Source organism: Triturus cristatus, chromosome 8, assembly GCF_964204655.1.
Source record: "Triturus cristatus chromosome 8, aTriCri1.1, whole genome shotgun sequence".
NCBI classification, from domain to species: Eukaryota; Metazoa; Chordata; class Amphibia; order Caudata; family Salamandridae; genus Triturus; species Triturus cristatus.
The window spans coordinates 1,134,053,928-1,134,078,590 of record NC_140591.1 but is presented as its reverse complement, the minus strand read 5'-3'; the positions used below and the strand labels follow the sequence as shown (position 1 = coordinate 1,134,078,590).

Below are 24,663 nucleotides of genomic sequence, written 5' to 3'. Positions count from 1 at the left end.
AAGCCAAATAAAAATGAGATGGAAAAAGGTTGGAGGACCTAAAATTGCTTGATGGAAAATTAGTTACTTAAATGGGTGGAATGTGAAGGTGTGCAGCTATGGGATGGAAAGGGACAAAATGGTTATGGCTAGAGAATGGGAGACAATTGTGACCACACTAAGATTAAACGGACTCTCCTTAATCTGCATAATTCTTACCCTTCTCCCCCTCAGAGGCTGACTGGCATGAAGGCAACTCACCAAGATTGTTCATGAATTATAGGACATTCCTTTTATAATGCCCTTTACCCCTGCCTCTAATTCTAGGTATAGGAACATTAACTTCAATGAAAGCTGGACATCAGAGACTGAAATAATTTGTGAGTAATATGTATTTTGGAATAATAATCTATTTTAATTACCTCATGGACAAATAAGGTACTATATGTTCAAAACCACTCAAAAATAGTTTGTTCATTTGATTTGTTGTTTAGCCCCGTAGGTTATCTGTCAGGATGATAGTAAGAGGAACTGCTCATCTCCTTCGTAGAAGTACATAAAAAGGTGGTCACAGTGGAAACATATTCAAATTTAACATCACCTGAAGAAATTCCATTAGTCAAATGTATTTGTATTACAACAAGATAATCATTCATATTCAGGTTTAGCACAAACATCTACAAACTTTGTGATAAGGTGCTCCAGGGGGAGAGAAGGAGTGCTCAAGGTTTTGTAAGGGTGAAGGAGAACAAAGGGAAGGCAGCGTGCGATATTTGCATCAACAAACGATAATGACCTATCAAGTCACATTTATGGCTAAATATACATGAAAAAACATAGTATCCCAATGACACAGTAAATAGATTGCTGTTGTCACTACGTGAAAACAAATGAGACCGTCGACATTTCGACCCCCAATATTGTGTGTAGGGAATTTAGTTCCTTGAAGTAGGGTCTTCATCAGGACATGTGGTGACACCTAGGGACGGTTTTAAAAATATTGGCGTGTTGACTGAAGAACTCTTTACTGTGATGGTGGCATTGTTTCTTGTTTAACAACATTATAATATCCAGTCAGTCAGTCAAAAAGCTTTTATTTCGGTATAATACCATAAAAAGACATAAATAACTATTTACAATAAAAATGATTCAAATCAATTGCATTAGATATAATCCATCACAAACACCTTATTTTAGAATTAAAATCCCATTAAAACACAATTGCAAGCATTATTAGTAAGGACGAAATAGAACAATATTCAATCCTTAAATAGTCACATATCTAAACATGCTTTCGCTACATCCCAAGAAGATCATCATTGCAGACAAATTAATACCTCACATTTAGTAATTGTTTACACCTAGAGAGCCACATGGAAAGGAGGAATCTAGCCGTTGCAAAAACTATCATAGGGGTGGTGTCATATTTGAGGATTCTAAACACCTCCTGATAGTCCCTAAGGCCCCTGGACTTACAGAATTGAATAATCAATTTTTTTCTTGCCGTGGCGTAGAGAGGGCAAAAAAGGACAACATGCAACTCTGACTCACAAGTATCAATACATTCTGGACAAGAGCTCATGAGACAAGGCGCATTAGACCATCTATGGGTGAAAGCCCTTAGTGGTAGTGAGCCGTGTCTAAACAGAAAAAAAAAGTTTCTTGGCCAATGGGGGCTGAATAATGTCCAAAAATGCTTCAAAATGGGGACTAGTCTTAATGTCCAAGAAGGTGTTGGTAAGCCTACCCAAGGAAGAGTGTAATAGGGTTTCCTTTCGATACTGCTGTAAGGCCACAATCAATGATTTCTTAGTTAACATACAGCAAGACTCTTCAGGAGCCGACCACAAAGCCCCCTTTCCTATAAGGTAGCAAAGGTTCTTAACATGCATCAGCCATGAGATTTTCCCCAGATTCCCTCTTGACAAAATATCACCAAGATCCTGCCTATAACTCACAAGCTCGGGTGTAGACCAGAGTCGTCTCCAATACAGGAGTGGGCGGATCAGGGCAATCTCTTCAATGGGAACTAAACCCAAATCCCATCTTAGGGGGATTAAGGGGGTACTCATAGGTAATTTCAGGAGTCGCCTAATGAAAGAGTTCTCAATTGAAGTTAAAGGGGCGATGCTGCAATGTCCCCATAGCTCTGTGCCATAAAGCGCACCCCCTCTAGCTTGAGATTTATAATTTTACATAGGAGGGCCCAGGGGTTTGGATGAGGTATTATTAAAAACCTTCAAAATACCCCCCACAGTTTGTGCTAACTTCAAATTGGCCTTCACCATATGAGACCCCGATTTCATTTTATCATTAAGAGTGACCCCCAGATAATCAAATGTGGATACACGATCCAACTCTGTACCATCCATCTGGGGGTGAGGACAATTGGCTGGGCTAGCGCTGAAAACCATGAATTTAGTTTTAGATAAATTCAATTCCAGACCCCTGATATTACAAAAGGAGTAAAATGCCTCTAAGGAACGCTGGATGCCCATAAATGATTTTGACAGTAAAAGCGTGCCATCCGCGAACATTAGGGCAGGTATTTTACGCCCCGCTAATATTGGGGAATCCAGACTATTAGCATACAATAAGTACTCAATCACCCCGTTAATAAAGAGGGAAAATAGTGTTGGAGCCAGAACACATCCCTGCCTCACGCCCTTTTCAACCGGAAATGGGCACGAAATTTGCCCACATCTCCCGTATCTCACCCTTGCATAAGTACCTTCATGCATACGTTTAAATAAATGGCAGAGATAAGGGGGAGCACCCATCTCCATTAGTAATACCCATAATTTCTCTCTTTGGACCCAAGTTCTGTCTTGTATTAACCAGAATGGCTCGCCTTCACGTAGCAATTGTATATGGATCCTGATGTAATGTGTAACTGACGACCACTACTTATCATCATAGCCAATCCCCGGCGCTTTGACTTAAGAACTCTTTTCTGTGATGATTGCATTGTTGCTTTTTTAACAACATTATAATGTCCAAGTTCTGTCATGGATGTATTGTTACCTTCCTTTACAACATCACAATATCCAAGATATGTTTAGATAATTCAAGACCTTTCTCTTAAACCACCAATCCGTAACAATGCGTTCGATATGAGACGATTGCACTCATAATCTCCTTCTGTGACATCCTTCTATGACATCCTTCTAATCCCCCCCCCCCCCCCCCCCAACACAGTGGGCTTTGATTGATTTTGTCACAACGTACGAGATTTACGTCATTGCTGACGCAGCATTCCACCACGCTAGGCCAGCAAGGTCAGCTATAACTTAAAATTATCCAAAGCTTAGCACCTTTACGGGTTTCTCCCCATTAGGTTATTGCGGGATTGGTTCCCAACTGAAGTCTTCGATTCATTCTACTTTATTTCCATCATTCGATTTGATGATTAAACTATGAGTAAGTTTAATGATTGGGATGTCAATATAATAATATTTTCCATGCCCATGAGTTTAGAGTTGCTGCCACATTTCCATATTTATTTACAGGAATCATACAGCCACAAGGCAACAACAAACGATCTCCTCTTCGACTCAGGAGCCTAGAGGCCCACAATGTTGAACTTCCAAACCAGATTTTTTTGGGTGGGCAAAAAGGGTAACATACATTGAATTTCTTGACCAAGTAATTATAACCATGTTCTCCGCCACCTGTTTTAATAATGGCCAATATTTTTAAAACCGTCCCTGGGTGTCTCCACATGTCCTGTTGAAGGTCCTACTTTAAGGAACTAAATACCCTACACACAATATTGGGGTCAAAACGTTGACGGTCTCATTTGTTTTCACGTACTGACGACAGCAATCTATTTACTGTGTCATTGGGATACTATGTTATTTCATTTATATTTAGCCATAAATGTGGCTGGAAAGATCATTATCGTTTGTTGTTGAAATTATCACACGCTGCCTTCCCTTTTTCCTCCTTCGCCACTACACAACCTTGAGCACTCCTTTCCTTCCCCTGGAGCACCTTACCACAAAGTTTGTAGATATTTGTGCTAAACCTGAATATGAATGAATATCTTGCTGTAATGCAAATACATTCGAAAAATTGAATTTCTACAGGCGATGTTGAATGTTTCTACTGTGACCACCTTTTCCTGTACTGCTTATGACCCAGGTCCAGTGGATTTTCGGGTTCCCCCATTGTTCTGTAACCCCCATCTCCGTCGCAGGCCCTGAATAAAGATATTTGGAGGAAAGGACATGTGTATACTGGCTCACCTACAAAAGGAGGGTTTCAGCAACAGAAAATGTATTTTAAAAGATTAGATGGAACCTAGTCATCTGTAGGAACTGTTGCATGATGGCCTGACCACTGTTGTGTTAAAATACCGTATGTAAAGCTACGGTATCTCGATGATGATCAGAGAAAAACGAATAAAATGTTTCTAAAAGTTATACTGACAGGGTTCCCGCTATTTTGTTTGCGGACGATACCCTGCTGCTTTCTAAATCCCCCATGGGTATACAACGGATTTTGGACGGATTCGCAAATTTTTGTGTAACTCGTGGATTGGAGATTAACGCTTCCAAAACCAAGTATATGATCTTCAATCCACCTTCGTCAACACGCGCTAATCCTGTTCTAGGGCCCTCTAGGTTAGAGAGGGTCTACACATTTGAATATCTGGGGGTAACAATTAACCAGTCTATGACCTGGGACTCACACCGAACCAAGGCAAATTTAAAACGGACCCAAATGATAGGTGGTATATTAAGGATGACACGAGGATTGACCTATCGGCCGTTCTCCCCTTGCCTCCAAATCTACAGAATTCAGGCAAAAGGGGCAGGGACCTATGGAGGCGAATTATGGGGGCACACCGCCATCCAGAGAATGCAGGTCACGGAGAATAATTTTCTAAGGCAATTGACAGGTCTTCTGACCAGTACCCCTCTCCTTCCTCTTAGACTTGATCTAGGTCTTAGACCTATTACAGAGGAGTTGGGCCTCAAACCCCTAACTTATTGGCGTAAACTTTGGTCCACGCCAGAATTGTTAAACTACAGAGTTGAGCTCCAGGAGATCATGCCACTTGCCAATGCTGTACAAATTCCTTGGCTTAGATACATCAAACAAACATGCGAGTCATTAGGTAGACCGGACCTTTGGTCCGACCCTGAAAATACTTGTCCCAGAATCTCACGCAAGTCCCTCTCTAAGATCTATCATGAGCACCATCTATGCGTTTTAACCAAGAATGTTCAAGAGAGGTCCTTAACGGAAAATATTTTGGGGTCCAAAGACTCATACCATCTAGAGCTTGCATTTGATAACATAGGCCCCCCGCTAACAAGGAAGCTTTTTATGCAATGGCGGTATGGTACCCTTCCTCTCAAAGTGCACACTGCTCGCTGGACAAGTCCTGAGTCTACATCACAATGTCCAGCTTGTGCTTATCCAAGTGAGACTGACTTGCATATTATATTCTTCTGCCCAGTTTATAGAAGAGCAAGGAATTACTGGCTTGTTCCACTCCTCAAAAACCTGGGCTTCAGACGGTATCTTCCAGCATTTAGGATTTTAAAAAAAGATCTGTCGGCCCCAATTGTATTTGCAGTTGCAAAATTTTTAACAGCAATGTGGTTCAGTCGCAATCAATGTATTAAGTTAACACTAACTGAATGAATTTGTTTTATATTCTGGTCAATTGTTTTGCAACTGATTTGTTTTATTACTTGTGAAAAAAAAATTATTCTGTAATTCTTTTATGGTCCAAGAGACCGAAATAAAGATGAAAGAATGAGAATGAATATACTGACATTACCATGACAGAGAATCAGGGCAGTATTTTCCATAAACATATGATTTCAGTGTGAAGAAGAGCCTGAGTTACACACGATTACTTAAGAACAGGAACCACCGTCTGAGGAAGAGGGTCTAGGAACCTTCCCTTGATTATGCACAAAGCTGCATAGGAAAAGAGAGGTTTGTTTTAAACTTACCACTCTACCCAAAACTGTCTCAATGAAAGGGCTCTAACTCAATGTTAAATATCTGATTATAGAATTGTGTGCGCACACACACACAAACACACACAACAGTGCTATCCCAATCCTGTCTTAAAGGTGAAGCTTGAAAAATAGGAGCATTTTTGGATCTCCAAACTTGGATAACAGCATCCTATAGCTAAGGATCCTTTCATGGTGGATGTAAAAACAGCTCTGGTCCTGAGAATTGGTGGAGTTCCATTTATAGTACAAGAGCTTTCAACCTAGAGAGCCTGTAAGGTCAAATCTTGAGCATTCTCAGACTTGGGACCATTTTGATGAAGCAGACCTCTGAGGCAGGTAGTTTTGCGGCACTGACGCATGCCAACTTTTAGCATTTGCTCAATGGAAAAAACGCCAGATGTAAAAGCACCAAGCACATGGAGATCTTTGTCATTTTTTGTTGAATACAGGCGGCGGGACCATCACATTGTTTCCAAAGTGTTCTGTACCGAGGTGGGATTCCTTTTGCACAATTTTTCAAATATCGATTTTTTTCATCCTTGATAAATTACTCACACTTCATATTTAGTAGATTGGACCGCGTTTGTGGTAAGCAGATTCTTGCCTCCTAGTTTCTCCGAGGCCACTGCGGGACTGATGCTTTCCCAGCAGGTGGCATCAATCTCAGGCATGTAACTCTATGTCCTGATGATGATCCCGGTATTCCATGTACGGGATCGAAAAGGCGTCGACTCCTTGACACTACCATATGTATCACTGAATTGTGCTATGGTGTTTGCCTTTATTTATGCTTTACAATTTAATGATTCTTTTTCCAAGCACTAAGAAATACCTGAGCCCTTGTCCGTTTTCTTATTTTTTATTGTCACAGAGTTTGTGTTTCCACTTTATTGTCAAATATTAAAAGTATTTGTGTCCGGCTGGGCAGCGTAATATAGAGCTCATGGTATTTCTATATTTATTGCTTTTCCCTTATCCTTCCTGTGCGGGACCACTGTTTATATAAAAAAAATTTGCTTGGCTGAGCGGCACTCTGATCAATGACTGGAGACACAGTAGGTTAACAGCAGGCTGGTTATTGCATGGCTGTGGCTTGACAAGATATCCACGGGTATCAGTGAACTGGCAGAGCAGCTGATGTTCCTATGGGCACTTGGTTAACAAAACTTTGCTGGTGCCACCTGCCAAGCACCCCCTTGTGTTTCGGCATAAAACACAATAGGTCATTAATGGTGCAAAAGGGATAATTAAAAAATGCAGCTTGGGATGTGCTGAAGATCGGCAGAGGTGCCACAGGAAGGGAGCAGTTGTGTGCATACGGGGTGATATGTGGTACCTTATTAAAACATTGATATACTAAAGCTAGGCAAATGTGTGCTAGAAAGGAGGTGGAAAGATATTTTCCTGAAGTGAAAACGCTTTTCTTATATGGATGTTTCTTAAGCACAATACACATATAGTGAAGGAATGTCTCTTTGGCGTATACTCAGTGTTCTGGGAATATCATCACTGCTGACAAGTTACTTTACAACAGTATTATTCGTATTTTCATTGCACCATATTTATGATAGGGCTTCTTCAAGACCCTAGTTATCACCCTATGTATGTAATTTACTTCCATAATTGCATTCCTTCTGACCTACAGTTTTGTATCACCCCCTTCCAGTTTTATCTCTGACGTTTTGCTAGTTTCTTTAGGAAATAGCATTCCCTTCCTTTAAGGCACGGATTAGGTGTTATTAATAATCAATTTCAGGATGAACATGCTTATGAGGGTTTCTCAAAGTTTCAGGAGAAAGCAAATGAATGTAGAGTGCATGCAGCCGGTCTCTCACTCCTCTTCCTGTCATTGTCATTACACCCCTAGGTGCAGTGAACTAAGACAGGACAAGAGTGCACTCTTGTATCTATGCATGACAAGACCACACTGCAGTTCAACATACGTCCAAGTCAAGCACTCCTTCATGAAGAAGAGTGCTACCAGTCTGTTAATGCACTTTGGGCCACCACCAGAGGCTACTACAATACAAAGTACACAATTTCTTGAGAACAGGATCCACCGTCTGAGGAAGATAGTCTAGGAACCTTCCCTTGAATAGGCACAAAGCTTCATAAGAAAAGAGAGATTCCCTTTAAACTTACCACTCTAACCCAAACTGTTTCAATGAAAGGGCTCTAACTCAATGTTAAATATTTTACTAAACTGTTCCTCAATCTCACCCGTCACTGTGTGGAATGTTGCACAACACTGTTTCTCCGGCATTTCTGCAACCATACTATTGTATTTCTTAGGTTTACAAACAGGCAGGAGCATTTAGGACAGAAAGTGTTACACAAAAGAAGCCACTATACACACAATAAATATGCAGTTTTGTCGGTTACATAAACCATTAGATTAAACGATGAGTGGGGAAGGTAGGGAAGCAGTTCACTCATCACTGTGCCTTACCCTACCGCTGAAAGCTTTTATAAAACTGTTATTACAAGAGTGTCTATAAGTATCTTTATTGCTCCATATCAACTGTTACATAAAAAAGTGAGATTCAGTGGAAAGGCATATCAAATATTTGTTTACTATACGTTGATACACCATCCACACAATCTAAACAAAGCACGGCAGTGTAGTGAAAAAAGAGTGCCAATTAACATAGCCACAAAGTCCGAAATATAACGACTGGATAATAAAGTCTTCTGAAAACAAACATGTTTTCGACCAGTTTTTAAGGGCAGATGCTTGCTCTGCTGGAAGATGATCCAGTGTATTTTCATTCACTTCCATAGTGCATGCTAATACCTGGTCAGATAACTGACTGAATAAACCACGTTCAGGGTTAGCAGCAAGCCTCTGTACGTGTTGGTCAAACATACATGTCCTGACTTTTGCATCTGCTGCCTGGATCACAAGTAAGCTAGCTACCAAAAGGTAGCATCTACTGTACTTTCTGAGTGGAGTCTAAAATACAGTAGATGCCGAAGATGGATATTCCCAAATGTCTAGCAGAGGCTGCTTGAACACACTAGAATGGAACAAGGTCTTATTTGGCGTTTCTCTTCTTAAGTATCAATGTATATGCCTTGGTCCTCTGAAATACCGAACTCTTTAAAACAAACAGGAAAAAAAAGTTTTCCTAGTCGCCACATACCAGGCTTCTATTTTACATTTCTCTTCCAGGATTACTAGAATACTTCAAAAGCCTGAGGGCACCTTCCTGATCATGACAAAGAGTGACTTTATCCACTGCAGAACGACTGCCATACCGCTGGGCCATGAGAGAGCGCACCACTCTAGAGACGCATTGCCATGAAGGCAACAGCGAATGCAGAAGAGGTTCCTGCAACAGCAAAAATAAATATTGCACTGGTCTACCATGCCATGTGGTATGGTGGACTGGCTAGCATGTTTATTATTTCCCGAAGACAGAACCCCAAACCTGGGGTATGTACTTAAAACAAGTAACATTTTTGCACTTTTGTTGTGCAGGAACAACACTTTGTGCATGGCAGTCCCAAACAGCAGAAAAGCCAGTAAACCTGACAAAGGAGTGCCAATCCTAAATAAGGTGAGCTTTGTGATGCCATTTACACCAGTGTTTTCAGGCTGCCGCAGGAGTTTTCTCAATGGTAGAGCAGACTGCGTCTCTGCCATTGGGAACACCAACCAGAAATGACGTGATACGATAAAAGGTGCCAATTTACTGCCCCCTCTAAATCAGTCACAGAGTCTCAGAAACCACACCTCCCAACACACAAATTTAGTTTCAAAATACCAGCATTAAACACCACAACTAAAATATCTGCTGTTTTCAGGAGTTCTAATGAATGTGGCTCAGAAATGGGAACAGAAAATGACTGTACATCTGCATCCCCCTGCCACACTTTTTAGGTCTGGCCTGTGAGTCAGCTTCAACTGTCTCACAAGACTTGTTTTTCCAAAACATTCATACGTAATATACATACACATGGTGTTTTTTGGTTAGCAAGCTTCATTTATTGGTCTGTTAAATTGTTATTCACTTTTTGCTTCTGTCCACTACAGCAAACATGAGGCAGTGGGTCAGCCATCTTAACCCATTAGCTCCCTTCCCTTTGAGTGACAGCACAAAGCTTGTGCACATTGTTCACATTCTCTCTCTTCATTTGCAAAGCTGACTTAAAGTGTGCTTTTAAAATGTTATTTACTTTTTTATATTATCTTTAAATAATTGCGATTTGTTTTGCCTGCACTTCGGGTGCCCAATTAGATGGTGATTTATTTCTCATTTCCTTTTTAAGGTCTGGCTTGACAGTGCAGCTGTCGCTGGACAATTATGTGAGCATTACTAGAGAGGGGCTTTGATTCCACCCACATCTTGGGAGCCAGAAGGACATGTTTTGAATGGGCAGAAGTTGAGTGCATCCACAAAAAAAGAGCTATGCGTCTGCACATTTGTAAGCATTTTGTTTATTTATCCAGTTGCCTAAGCTTGAACTTTCAGGGGCACACACATGACATTCAAATCCTGTAAAAGTGTCTCAGATAACTAGATAATTCATGTTGTATTTTTCTGGCAGCAGCAGAGATGGGAGGGCGGCAGTCATTAACCTATATGGATTTTTAGGTTTGGCTTGACAGTACAACTGTCACCTGACCTTTTAACTTACACAACATTATTGTACAGTTCTTTATTCTAAACGACCTCATATCCATTCCCATGCTTTTTACTTGTAATGCTTCACATTACCATACAACATTCCTTTACAGACAGACCTAAAGACATTGCCAATGCTTGCTGAAGTTGGTGTTAATAAGGGTTGAAGTGACATTATTATGTCACAGCCCCCTTTAATTTGAGTCTTTGGTTGGGTGGGTATTTCTTTTCGTCACCATCACAAAAATAATAATTTAAAAAATGGCATAAGTTAACTGCTTGTTTTTTTCTTACAAATCACTAGTAGAACAGCCACAAGTGAATCTTTTAAAAATGTATAAATGTTATTGCTAGCACATGGTGGTCATAGTTAGGTGGCGACATGTTTGTTTTCTTTTTGTTGTATATGCTTGAAATAAAAAAAAATTGCAATTGCAGAAGCAGACGACGGCTATGCTCGCTAGGTTTTCCATGATTATTTTGTTATTGTCACTGTAAAAAACATAGACAATGGCAAGGAAAAAAAGTTATGGCTAACGTCCCTGACAATTGATTTTACTTCAAAAGATGAGCAACCTTCAGAGTATCCCTCTAGCATATATTATCAAAACCTAAAAATAAGGGAAAAAGGATGCATAGGTAAATTAAAATGTTAAAAGTATTAAAGGATACAATAGCAATCAGACAAAACACGTACAATTTGTATTCCTTTGGAGTTCTGAACAAACTAACAGACTGTAAACTTTATTGATTCACACTGCAATTTTTAGCAAGATTCACTCCAGCAGTTTAAATATTGATTAAAAAAAACAACTGTACACTTTTAAAATTATATATTTTCACAAGCCTAATGTGAAACTCATTACGGGGAATCAAAATCCCTTGAAACAATCATGCATGAAACATACATGTCTGGTAAATTTTTTCTATAAAATCTGGGGGACTGTTGCTATCCTAGTAAAAAGTATGTTGCTTTCCTACCCTGAGCGAAAGAAAAACAGCATTTGACTACATGAAACTGAGAAACGATTTCTTCAACTGTCTATTACCTGGGATGGGGATGGAACTTCGATACTGAAATTAAGTCTGGACTTCGCATTAATGGGGGTGCGAAGAGCATTGAGCTTGGCTGAGGAGTCTATTTTGGAGGCAGGTGGGCTGAGACCAGACCCTAGAGATGTGGAAAAATATGTAATTAGAAAACACAGATCTCACACAATCCATAGCAGCTACAAGCAAGTGTAGAAATCAAAAGTAAAGAGCACAGCCGTCACAATTTCCAGTTGAGGCAATTAAAATCCAATTGAGGCAATTAAAATCATACAGTAGGTAGCAACCCTAGGGATAAGGTAAGACCATGATGCAATAAGGGTGAATTATTTTACTCCCCTGAACTATGAACTATGCTTCAAACGATGCATGGCATGAGACTGACGAACTGCGCCATTGATATTTTTGTTGTCTGTCTGAATAAAAATTATAAAGATTTTTGAAAAAAACCCTGCAAAAACCTATAATAAAATATAAAAAAATAAAAGCTACAGTACTTTTGAAAAGGCAGACACCCATGCAAATCATGTTGTAAAAATGTTTAAAAAAATGAATGCAAAACAATCAAACATAAAAAAAAGAAAAAAGATTGCAGACACCCATTCAAATTATATTCAATAACGTAAACATAACAGATGTACATAGTTAAAAAACTGAAAAAAATATGCATGTTGTTAAAGAATTATAAAAATGGGTCATCTAACACTGCTCCGTACACATGCAAAGACATCATAACACATTTCAGGTCCCAAACACAAATATGCACACATACACAGTGACAAATAACACAATTGTAGCAGATGGCTGGTGCCCACAACGACTCAGAGATCAATGGGAAGATGGCAAAGTCCAAAGTGTGGGCTCTATTTATGTGCTCCCAGGTACTTAAGTGTGTTACTTTCCTTGAGTGATGCCCATTTCCCTGTTCTTTTCAATTTATAGCTCACATAATGAAGGTAGAGATCTATGCCTATGCTATGCTGGGCTATATTTGGAGGATTTACACCTAAAATAAGACCCTAAAGTTACTCGTAAGGTGACCAGTAGTAACTTTATGGACATATTTTGGGTTTTACGTGTCCCCATCCCCACCTGTAAGGAGGTGGGGCTTATATGCCTCTTATTAGGTGTAAATGTCTGCCTAGAGTTGCTCAATTGTATCTGGGCGAAGATTTATGCCTACTGATAGATGTAAATGTAACTATGTGTACATTTCCTTCCTTAGCTTTGCTATTGTGAATTCAACCCTTACTGTTTTTACTTGCCCTCATAATTCCAAAGGAAGGTCAGACCATTTGATTAATAAATAAGAGACTGGAGTCAAGGCCCCAGAAGGAGCTTGTAATGTAGATCTTGCAAAAAGACAAAAATCAGGAGGAAAATCCATACTACACATAGTGCCCTCTTGACTGGTTGAGGACAAAGTACTTACCTGGAGCTTGTAAGGGAGAGAGAACAAAACCAGGTTGAGTCCATGCTACACATAGTGCCCTGCTGACTGGCCAAAGACAAAATTACTTACCTTCTGTAAAGCTTTTTCCGATGATACTCTAGCTCACTGCAGATTACTCACCTTTAGGAATATATGCAGGTGCCAGAAAGGATCTAGAGATGTTTGTAGCCATGCTTCTGTGTGCTCCTACATTGTGTTGTGCGGCTCCACAGTTATTTCATCTGCCCCGGAAGTCACTGAGTGAAGCAGGAAATAAGCACCTCATCTGCATGCTTATATCAGTTTTTTCCACTTTCTCCTCCACGCCTTCAGATACAGAGTGTGGAACACCTGGTTGGGACAATGTGCCAGATCCTACTTAGGACCTTTCTATTTGTTAAAGAAGCTTCCAGAAAAATAATTGGTTTGTTTGAATACTCTTTATTTCGGCAGCATACCACAAAAGAGATTCAATATAAAAAGGGGTTATAAAGCAGATCTTAAAAATATCATTAACATGTTAAAAGATGATAAACATAGCCCTACGTTTTTAGATTTCAGATATGAATATACACAAGACCATTACAAAAACACAAACTGGAATAAATACTCAGGGCTATATATTCATAAAAATGTGAATTATAAAATGAACAATTTTCTGTTTCTTAGTTTTTACTAAGCAAGCATGGAACAAATATCTGGACACTTCAACAACCAGGTAAAAAGTTGTATGAGCTTGGAGAATCCTATAAGCTTCCTTGTACCTACTAACACCCAGCTTTCGGCAAATTGGGATCAACCCTTTTGCACGCGGTTCTTTGTACAATGGGCAGAAAAAAGCAGATGTGGTAAATCCTTCTTATAGCCATATAAGCTACACCCCTGGTGTAACTTACTCGCAGGGCTTTACCATTTTGAAGTATGACAATTAAGAGGCAAGTTTCAATGACGGAACTGGATGTACAGTTTTTTTGCTAAGTTAGGTTCAATATCATCGAAAAAGTGTTTGCAATTGTAATTGTCGTTTATCATTAAAAACAAGGTAAAGTGCCTTGTGCCCGCTTTAAAAGGATATTGTGCTTATGAGTATGGAATTGGTTTTTTTTTTAACTGTTTCACAGTAATGAGAGTGCAACAGCCAGCTGGATCACTCCACAGATCACCCAAACCCACCCCAATTAAGGAGTCTTTCACAAATTTAATTCAAGGTAGATTAGCAGCATTTAGATATCTAATAATTTCCCCCAGCCCATTTCGATAGGGCAGAAGTTCAGGGGTGGCCCAAATGTGTCTCCAGAAAATTAAGGGACAAAGTTCGACCTTATCGGTAATTTGCCTGAGTCCCAAATCAAGCCTCAGAGGTACTATTGAAGTACTGACCGGTAGACATAGGATTTGCCTAATGAATCTATTTTTTACCATTTCTAGGGGTTTACTATTTTTATGGTCTCAGAGCACTTCACCATAGTGCCAGTGCCTGGTATGAATATAGTTGAGCTACTGGTGCTACGAATTTACAAAAAGACCTTTTATACAACTTCAGCAGACCCCCACTTTGCTGCTCTAGTTTTAGTTGTCTTTTTGCAACATGTGATGACCAGTCTAGTTTCTCGTCTAGAGTAATCCCCAAATACTCAAAGAAGCAAACCTGCTCCAGGGGGGACACCATCTAGAGAATGAATGGGGTGCGAGGAAGAACAGGGATAGAAAACCATGAATTTTGTTTTGTCATTATTAGTTTCCAGTTCCCTCATCGCACAGAAGGATAAGTTACTTACCTGTAATCTTAGTTCTCTTCCAGGGGTATCCTCATCAAAGTCATAAGCACTGAATATTCCCGCCCATGTGTGGGGACCCCGGAAATAATAAAAAATTATATATGAAAACATATATATACAGATATATATATATATATATATATACACATATATCATTTTTTCCTCATCCAAATGCATCCCCCATATAGGAGGCTAAACAATGCCATATTAAAAAAATTACTTTTTACAAATATATATATACACACACACACACACACACACACACACCCCCAACCATGACCCCTAGCTTCCCATCATGCCTCAGGGGTGACAGTTAGGTACATTGTTCTTTGCGGCGACCCGAATGTCAGGACACAAAGATATAGCTTAACAATACAACAGTCTCATTTGCCTGGAGAGGCCGGTGGGTTGCTTATGACTTTGATGAGGATACCCCTAGAAGAGAACTAGGATTACAGGTAAGTAACTTATCCTTCTCTTCCAGGGGATCCTCATCAATCGACATAAGCACGGAGCCCATCCTCCACCTGAGGGCAAATGAGAAGGAATGACCAAACAAATAAACAGCATTAATCAGTGTTGGAACAGATTCCTCAAGGAGACCTGGCCTACTTGGGTGTCTGTTCTGGTATCCGAATCAAGACATTAGTGTCTTGTCAATGTATGTATAGATCTTCAAGTGGCTGCTTTACAGATCTCGGAAATCGGTACATTGTTGAGGAAAGCAGCTGTAGCAGCTTTTCCTCTTGTAGAATGAGCCTTGGGTCTAGACCAAAGTGGCTTTTGCGCTTACTGCTAAGCCATTTTGATGCATGAGACTATCCACCTGGAGATGGAACGTTTGGAAACTGGAAAACCTGTTCTGATCGAACCATAATTAATGAATAATTGATCAGATGTTCTAATCAATTTTGACCTGTCCAAGTAGAACTTTAAAACCCTTTTAAGGTCTAGGGAGTGGAGTGCCCTCTCAGCTGGGGTAGAGGGATTAGGAAAAAAGGTTGGAAGTGAAATGGTTTGGTTTACATGGAAGTCTGACACCACCTGCGGAAGGAAGGGGGGGGTGAGTTTTCTAGACAACCCTATTTAGATGGAACACTGTGTATGGCTCTTTTGAGCAGAGAGCTTGTATCTTGCTCACCCTGTGAGCCGAAATAATCGCCACTAGGAAAGCTACCTTCCACGTAAGGTGATGTAAGGTTGCTTTGTGGATAGGGGGACCCATCAATTTAGATAGCACTAAGTTCAGCTCCCTGTGGAAATATGGATTCTTATGATCAGTTATGTCCCCTATCTTGGACCCCAACGGTTTCATGTATAAATCATAAGTACATGTATGTTTCCTCCAGTTCCAGTTATGAAGACGCAAACACATGTGCGTCCACCGTCAACATGTCCTCTTTCAGATCCGCCATGAATGGGCCGGATATTCTATTCCTAAGTATGAAAGGCCACCGGCTTTATATGGTTCATTTATCCTATTTTACAGTCCAGGCGAGTAGGCCCTGATTCTGCCATTAAGCCTTTTCTGCCTTCTGCCTCTGAAAGCTCCAGTCTGAACTCGCATCTGTATCCATGAACTTTGTCCTACTCCCTGTGCGGCTAACGGTGCCTGACTCGGCCTGTCTGACTGCCTGCCAAAAACTGTATTTCACCTTCAAGATTATCTGCTCTGCTCCGCTCCTCATCCAATGCATTCCTGTCTAGTAGTTTAAGTAAACATTCTTTCAGCTACCGAGCAAAAGGCCCGGCTTCTCTGTCTTTATGCAAGTAATTCATAGCCCTGTTACTATGGAAGATTTCTGCCCTCGCATCTAGTGTAGACACTTAGACGCTTGTACACGCACTAACAGTCAGTATAGTCAGTATAGAATAAGATTCTATCCTAAGAGACCTTTCTTTTTGGATAACACAGTTCTTTAAACATAGGATGTTAGATATGATTTGGGATTAGGTTGACATAACCCCAGACTTCTGTCTCCACATGTAGAGCTAAATGTCAAGTCCCCTTCACCCCCTAGTTGCACGTCAATCACACGTCATGCTGCTGCGCGCGCATCTCTGCCAAGTATTTCTGCTGACGTTGCGAAATTCTTCCGTAGAACCACCCATTTATGACATCGTATCCAATGACGTTCTTTAAGTTACGCCCAGTTACACCCATTCTTGTTACGCATGTATGTTCTTATCTTTGTAATTAACTGTTACGCCTCCTGCATCTGTTTCACTATAACGCCTATTGTATAAAAATGATTACTTGTCAATAAAGTTTGTTCTTCACTTCCTGAACCTTCGTGGTGATGGAACATGGAGTCCATCGATTCGAATTGATTTTGGAATAAAGCCCGTTCCGAACCTCTAATACCACGGATTCTGCCTCTTATTTTACTGAGCTATTATTATAGATTTTCCGCATCAAATTAAGTCCCGGTAATTAAATTATTTACCACATAAATGGCGCCCGAATAGGGACACTTTCTCATCTCACGCGCCGGAGGTGCGTTGCAGGCCCGGTCTCCTGTCACAGCTGGACGGACAACAACGCGTACCCACAGGATTTCCTGTATCTCCCTCCTGCCGAGCGGGGGTAACTGAGGCTGCGATCAACACCCAGACGAGGCGGTGAGAAGTGCGAAGTATCCCGACCAGAGCTTAGCTGAGAGAGCAAGATCCGAGGTATACAGAGGCCCACCAGGTTCCGAAGTTCCGAAGTTTCGAGTCGAGTCCAGTCCGGTCCGAGTCCGAGTCCAGTTCAGTTCAGTTCCGAGGCCTTCCGTTCCGAGCTACCCGGTGAGTACCATTATCGGGGAGGCATTCTGACGTGCACATAGGTTGTGCCGGTCAAGACGGGTTTGGGTACACAAATCCGGTCTGCACTGTTTCAGCAGTGTATCTGTACTGTTTAGCCGTATATCAAGTATGTCTAGTATATAATTCAGAATTACCTAGTTAATGCCGAGTATCATGTTTAGTGACTAGTTCCCTAAATGGCCATCATTGTTGTTCATTAAATATTAAATGTTAAATGTTTTAAATATGTTCTGCATATTGTGGTGTGAATGACTGTTCATTATTGTGTTTTGTTGTATTAAACGTGTTCAGAATTAGGTATCAGATCAGATCAGTTCTCAATATGCCGCTCTTTTCGAAATTAAGACAGATCAAAACTAGAAAAGGAGTACTCGAAGAAGCTGTTCCCATTCCTCCTAGGGACACTCCAGGGTACTTCATGTATCATAAACATGGCCTAGACGCCATATTATTTCTTGATTTATGGGTAGACTACACCAAGGAATTACCAGAAAGTCAGAGGTGGCCCGCAGCTGGGACCTGGGATGCAGATTGTATCGTGAAAGTAGAGGAAGAATTATGGAAAAAGAAAGCTAGACAATCACAGAAAGATGCCATTGAATTATGGCGTAAAGAATCGTATAGACGTACAGAAAAAGCACGTAGACAGGAAGAGAAGAGTAAGGAGAATTCAGATAAAGTTCGAGAAAATTTATTAATTGAAGAAGGTACTCGAGTAAAAGCAGAACAAGTAGACAGACAAAGAAATGCCCTTATGAATGGTATGTATCCTCTTCTGGCCGAAGGGTTACCTAAGGCTACTCTGGAGATACCCAAAGACTTGCCACCCCCATTGTTTCCGATAAAAGTACATCCCAAAGGGCATCCCAGAACCGCAGAAGATGTTTTTCTTTCTTCTTATTTAGACGACGCAGCTCCCGAGTATGCTAATGCTGCGCCACATAGACCGCCTGCCGAGGGGGTTCAACGCCAAGACCCTCCTCCGTCTGTACCTCCGCAACAACAAATTCCGACACAAGTCCCGGCAAGCACATCTGTTTCTACAGCTGCACCCACCACTATGGTTGCCATATCACGTTCAACGAATCCTTTCACATCCAGCACCCCAGGTGGTGCTACGGGAGGTACAACAAACATTTTTTCCACGCCACCCAGAGTAAATAAACTTTCCTTTCAAGAATCAACCCACCAACGTACGCCCAAACTAGTAACTCCCGACACGCTTAAAGAACTTCTAATGGATTGTAGATATGATCCTGTGCCCGGCAAAAAGGATGAAATGCTGCTGGCATCATTACGTATCCGACGAGCTGCAATATATTTAGGGAGGCTACCAGGAATGACTGCACATTTAGAAAATATATATCATTTTGTCCAGTCAGGACGAGATTCCGAAAGTATTAATAGAGCCTTGGAGTACCAGAAAGTGGAGATACAGGGGGAACTGTTACGTTTCCTCATAAATTGTGTGGTCAGAAATCAAGACCGACCAGGAGTAAATCCGGAAGAAATGCAAATTCTTACCACCTGGAGTCGGAATATATCAGAAGGGAGACATGATAAACGATCATGTATAGTAGCTATGTGCCGCAAGATCCGCAAAGAAATAGAACGAATACACGAAGAAAGATTAGCAATAGACGAGCCTGAACAAACCGAAGAGGGGGAAGAAATAGAACTGCCCACAGGACAGTTAGAAACTATGGCCTATGTAGGTAGAGGAAGATCTTGCAATAATACTAGATGCTTTACTGATCCGATACGTCCGATACGTTCAGATAATAACAGAAATTTCCAAAACCCAATAATAAATATAAGGTCCCCCGAACATTCGTTCCAAGCCGCTGACAAATTGCTCCGAGCACGAAGGGGTTATCACATACTCGATTCTATGGACGAACAAGAATTAGCCAGGTCAGCCGTTCACTGGGTTGACAGTCCCGGAAAATATAGTGATGATACACTAGCACACACGTTTTTGAACCTCAACCCCGATGAACAGCGTTTAGCTGGTATCTACATGATTCAACAACTCCTCGTATTATATAAAAGCCAACACTCCGATCCTGGTCCCTTACCTGATATGTTAACTGAATTACTCACGAATAAATGGAGAGGTTCAGGTACTGAGTTAATTAGAGAAATACTGGAATCCAGAAAGCAGTATATTCTTTTTGTATGCCCCGAACATGTCTCACTGCCCATCAAGGAAAGAACGACGTATTATATGGATAGACAGAATCCCTTACGCGAAGTGCACCCGATAAAAGGTGATGACAATCAGTTTAAACGTGTGTTTGTATACACACCCATATCTAAAATAGAACTATTAGAAATGAAGAAAGTGGTACCCAGTCATGACAAAGACCCAGCGGGTTTCCACCGTGAAATTAAAGACATGTTGCTCATGGGAGAATATACCTATCCCGACATTATGACAATATTGAAGGTATTAATGCCTGCGGGCATTTACGAAAAACTCAAGGAAAAGGACTGGGAGGTGGGAGACCAGAAGATAGATTGGACAGCATTAGAAAACGAAGAAAAAGCTCGAGGTCCAGGTTCAGGGCTTGGGGAAAAGACCAAAACACTACCAGGTTTACTAGTACAGGTACTGCCACGTTTATTAACTACGAAAAAGGAAGACTGGGGTGCAATCTCAGCCTGTAAACAAAAGCAAGATGAAGACACTAGTGATTTCTATGCCCGATTCGAAAAATGTTTTGGTATAAATAGTGGAATAAAAGCAAGTAGCGAATCTTATCCACATCTGTTTGTGACAAAATTAGTTGAAAATGCCCTGCCCCAAGTTAAGAATAGAGTATTGAAATTCGAGAGTACCTGGCAAGGTAACACTCCGTCACAAATGTTACAAATGCTACAGTACCATCACAATAGAATTAGAGAGGAACAAGAACATGAACAAAGACGCATGAAAGACACGAAAATGAAAATGCTAGTTTCCCAGACAGTTCCAGCTGACGGTCATAAAAAGGGTATGACACAGTCTAGTGTTTCAGCAGGTTCTGTAAAAGGGACATGCAACTATTGTAAACAGCCAGGTCATTATGTACACGATTGTCCAGTTTTAAAACATAATATCACCATAGGTAATACAAAAGAAAGACCACGACCACTTAGACAGGATCAGAACCAACCAGGAGCTCCGCAGCATGCACAGGCCATGCCAGCTCCGCAACAGTCTATGCCAGCTCCACCACAGCAGCCTATTGCTGCTACACCAACAACGACACGACAGATGTACCAGACTGCACAGTATGACTACCCTGATTATCAACGATACTCATGAAACAGCCTAGAGAGGGAAGTTGGCTTACCCCTTATCGAGGTCCCTGTAGATCAAGAAGGACCTTATGTACACAGTGAACTGTTAGGCCAGGATAGGAAATTTTTACTTGATACAGGGGCAAGCCGAACAACAATAAAACGTAGTGAAGTTCCAGGGGCACCCCTCTCAGGCTCACAGAATATTTCCCTTGGTTTTTCAGGAAAACCTATAATTAATGAGGTATCACAGCCTCTTCCACTTACGATTGGTCCTTTGACACGAACTACAGATTTATTGCTTACTAAATCATGTCCAGAAAACCTGTTAGGTATAAAAACATTGAAAGCTCTAGGAGCTATAATATGTTGTTCTCCGGAAGGAGTAAGATTGTTTTTACGTGATTTCAAGGGGCACTATGTGTCCCGAGATATGGATCACCGACTGCAGACTTTACCCACACATTTATGGGCACAAGGCCCTACAGATGTTGGTTGCATGAACATTACACCATATCGAGTCACACTAAAGACAGGAGTGGTACTACCACGAATGCGACAATACAAGTTACCCCCAGATGCTGTAGTGGCTTTACTGCAAATCATTGACGAGCTTATTACCCAAGGTGTGGTTGTGGAAACCGACTCCAATGTATGTAATTCCCCGATAATTCCGATCCTTAAACGAACTGATCCAAAAGCCTCGCCAGTATATCGATTGGTTATTGATCTGCGCGAATTAAATAAATGTATTGTACCACAATACCCCGTAGTTCCAGACATTTCTTCATTACTGACAACCATTGATTCCGAAGCAACATTCTTTACTGTAATTGATCTCAAGAATGCCTTTTTCAGCGTCCCAATAGATCCGGAAAGCCAATACTTGTTCGGATTTAGTTTAAATGGACGAAGCTTTAAATTCACGCGCGCACCTCAAGGATTCACAGAAAGCCCCAGCATCTATAGCCAAGCACTGAAACGAGAACTTGACAGTATCCACATGCCAGTCAACACTGCCCTGCTTCAATATGTCGATGATCTGCTGATCACCGCTAGAAGCGAACCTGAATGTGAAAAAGCTTCACTGACGGTTTTACAATTTTTGGCCGAAAAAGGGCACAAGGTGTCCCCTTCTAAGCTGCAATTCTGTGTCCAGCGAGTTGTTTACCTTGGTCACTCGCTGTCCAAGGAGGGAAGGCAGCTTACACCCGACCGCATACAGTTAATTGATAACATGTCAGTACCCAAGACACAAAAGGAGGTGCGGGCTTTTATAGGCCTCACTTCATATTGTAGGCAGTGGATCCCTCAGTATGCATTTCTAGCAAAACCACTTATTCAGTTGACAACACAGGAGGCGGCCACATCGACTGTCCTCCCTTGGACTCAAGAACATACACACGCCTTTGAAAGTTTAAAGAAAGCTTTATGCCAAGCACCTGTTCTAGCAACACCATGTTACAGTAAACAGTTTACACTCTTTGTTACAGAACGCGAAGGTACTGCCTTGTCAGTACTCTCACAGGAACAAGCAGGATCACACAAACCATGTGCTTATTTTTCTAGTACATTAGATCCCGTAGCTCAGGCTCTGCCTGCGTGCCTGAAATCAGTGGCAGCGACAGCTTTAGCAATCAGACAAAGCGATGCCATAGTGTTAGGACATCAATTGACAGTACAAGTACCACACGCAGTAGAGGTTCTCTTGAACCGCACACAGACACAACACTTGACTATAGCAAGACTCACCGGTTACGAACTAACATTGTTTCAGCCACACATAGAAATCAGACGTTGTAGTACATTGAATCCTGCCACACTTTTGCCAGTAAACGGAACAGACCCACTAGCACATGATTGTATTGAAGTTATTACTATCACGACGAAACCCAGACAAGACTTGACAGACGTCCCATTGACAGATCCAGACCTGACGTTGTATGTAGATGGTTCATGTATGAGAACAAGTACAGGAGAGCTAGTGGCCGCGTATGCAGTCACAACAGACACTGAAGTCATTGAAACAAATCGTATTAATACCTTGTCAGCTCAAGCAGCAGAGCTCATCGCTCTGACACAAGCCTGTATTCAAGCCACAAATAAGAAAGTCAACATATACACAGATTCACGTTATGCATTCGGAGTCGTCCATGACTTCGGCGTGCTGTGGCGAGAGAGAGGTTATTTAACTTCTCACGGTGCCCACATTCAGCACGGACCCCTCATCCATGCCTTATTAGATGCAATACATCTACCCACTGCAATATCAATTATGAAATGTAAAGCTCATACGAAAGTTACTGATATCATTTCCCAAGGCAATGATCTAGCTGACAGAACAGCTAAACAGACTGCTCAAACTCACAAATCTGACATGACAAAGACAATAGTTCCGACACCAACACATTGTATGACGGTTAAGGATCCCGCTCTTGACGTAATTGACATACAGACACATGCTACACCAGAAGAAATAAAGAAATGGACTGAATTAGGAGGGATCCAAACCGATCAGGGATGGATGACGAAAGAAAAATCTATATGGTTTCTTCCCGACTCAATGGTCCAAGTTATCATTAATACAATACATAGTCCAGCGCACCTAGGAGAAAAAGCTATGCTAGACAGCATTCAACACATTTGGTTCAACAAACATTTACGAGCAGCAGCTAAACAAAAAGTTCGTACCTGTATGATCTGTTGTCAGTTTAACCCAGGTAAAAGCATTCCCGTAGAACAAGGTGGATTTCAGCCTCCTGATCACCCTTTTGAAGTCCTCCAGATGGATTATATCCAGATGGAACGATGTCGAGGATTCAAATATGTTCTTGTAGTTGTTTGTGCTCTTTCCCGTTGGACAGAGGCATACCCGGTTTCAGATTACACTGCCCCGACTACTGCCAAACAGTTGGTTCGAGAATTCTTCCCACGGTACGGTTTACCACGTGCTGTCTACTCAGATAACGGCCAGCCGTTCTCATCCGAACTAATGAAACACGTTTCACTTTTGTTAGGTTATCAATGGAGATTTCACTGTGTCCGACACCCCGAGGCAGCAGGTCTCGTGGAACGACATAATCAAACTCTGAAAATAAGATTGTCCAAAATATGTAGAGAAAAAGGTGTCGACTGGGTAGTAGCCTTACCAGTTGCACTCTTTTACATGAGAATGGTAGCACACTCTCGAACAGGGCTATCCCCGTATGAGGTGATCTTCGGTAGACCACCAAATATGTGGGGGACGCCTATACCTCGTAAAATAACTGACATTGACTGTAATATGCTGACAGATTACCTGGCTTCCTTGATGTCTGCACTACAATCTTGTCGTTCACAGGTAGCTGCAGCCTTTCCCGACAACACCGAGGTGAAACCCCACGACGTAGTTCCGGGGGATTTGGTGTTAGTACGGAACTTTGACCGGAAGTCTCAGCTGGATCCTAGGTGGAAATCGCCTCAACTCGTACTGTTAACCACGAGGACAGCCGTGAAGATCGAAGGTCGAAAAGGCTGGATACATTCAAGTCATATCAAGAAATTTCATGGACTACCATCCGATATAGAGACTAAACCCTGTATTTCCTCAAAGACAGACTCAAAGCTTCCTTTGGTTGAAAAAACAAACTCAGAACTGTATAGACTAAAACTACGGTCCAATAAGTCAGACAATTTGATTGTTTAAGTCCTCTCCAAGGTGAATCGGTTGAATTTGTCTC

The 24,663-nt window shown here is 41.3% G+C and overlaps 1 protein-coding gene across 4 annotated transcripts in view; it reads right to left on the bottom strand.

Annotated features, from left to right (window-relative positions):
* The window catches only part of REV1 (REV1 DNA directed polymerase), a 489,784-nt gene that overhangs the window by 79,030 nt on the left and 386,091 nt on the right, over positions 1-24,663 (bottom strand). For all 4 annotated transcript variants that reach the window (XM_085622772.1, XM_085622774.1, XM_085622773.1 and 1 more), the window contains one exon: positions 11,638-11,759. In XM_085622772.1, coding sequence (XP_085478898.1) covers positions 11,638-11,759 — 122 coding nt within the window. The remainder of the gene's footprint in view (positions 1-11,637; positions 11,760-24,663) is intronic.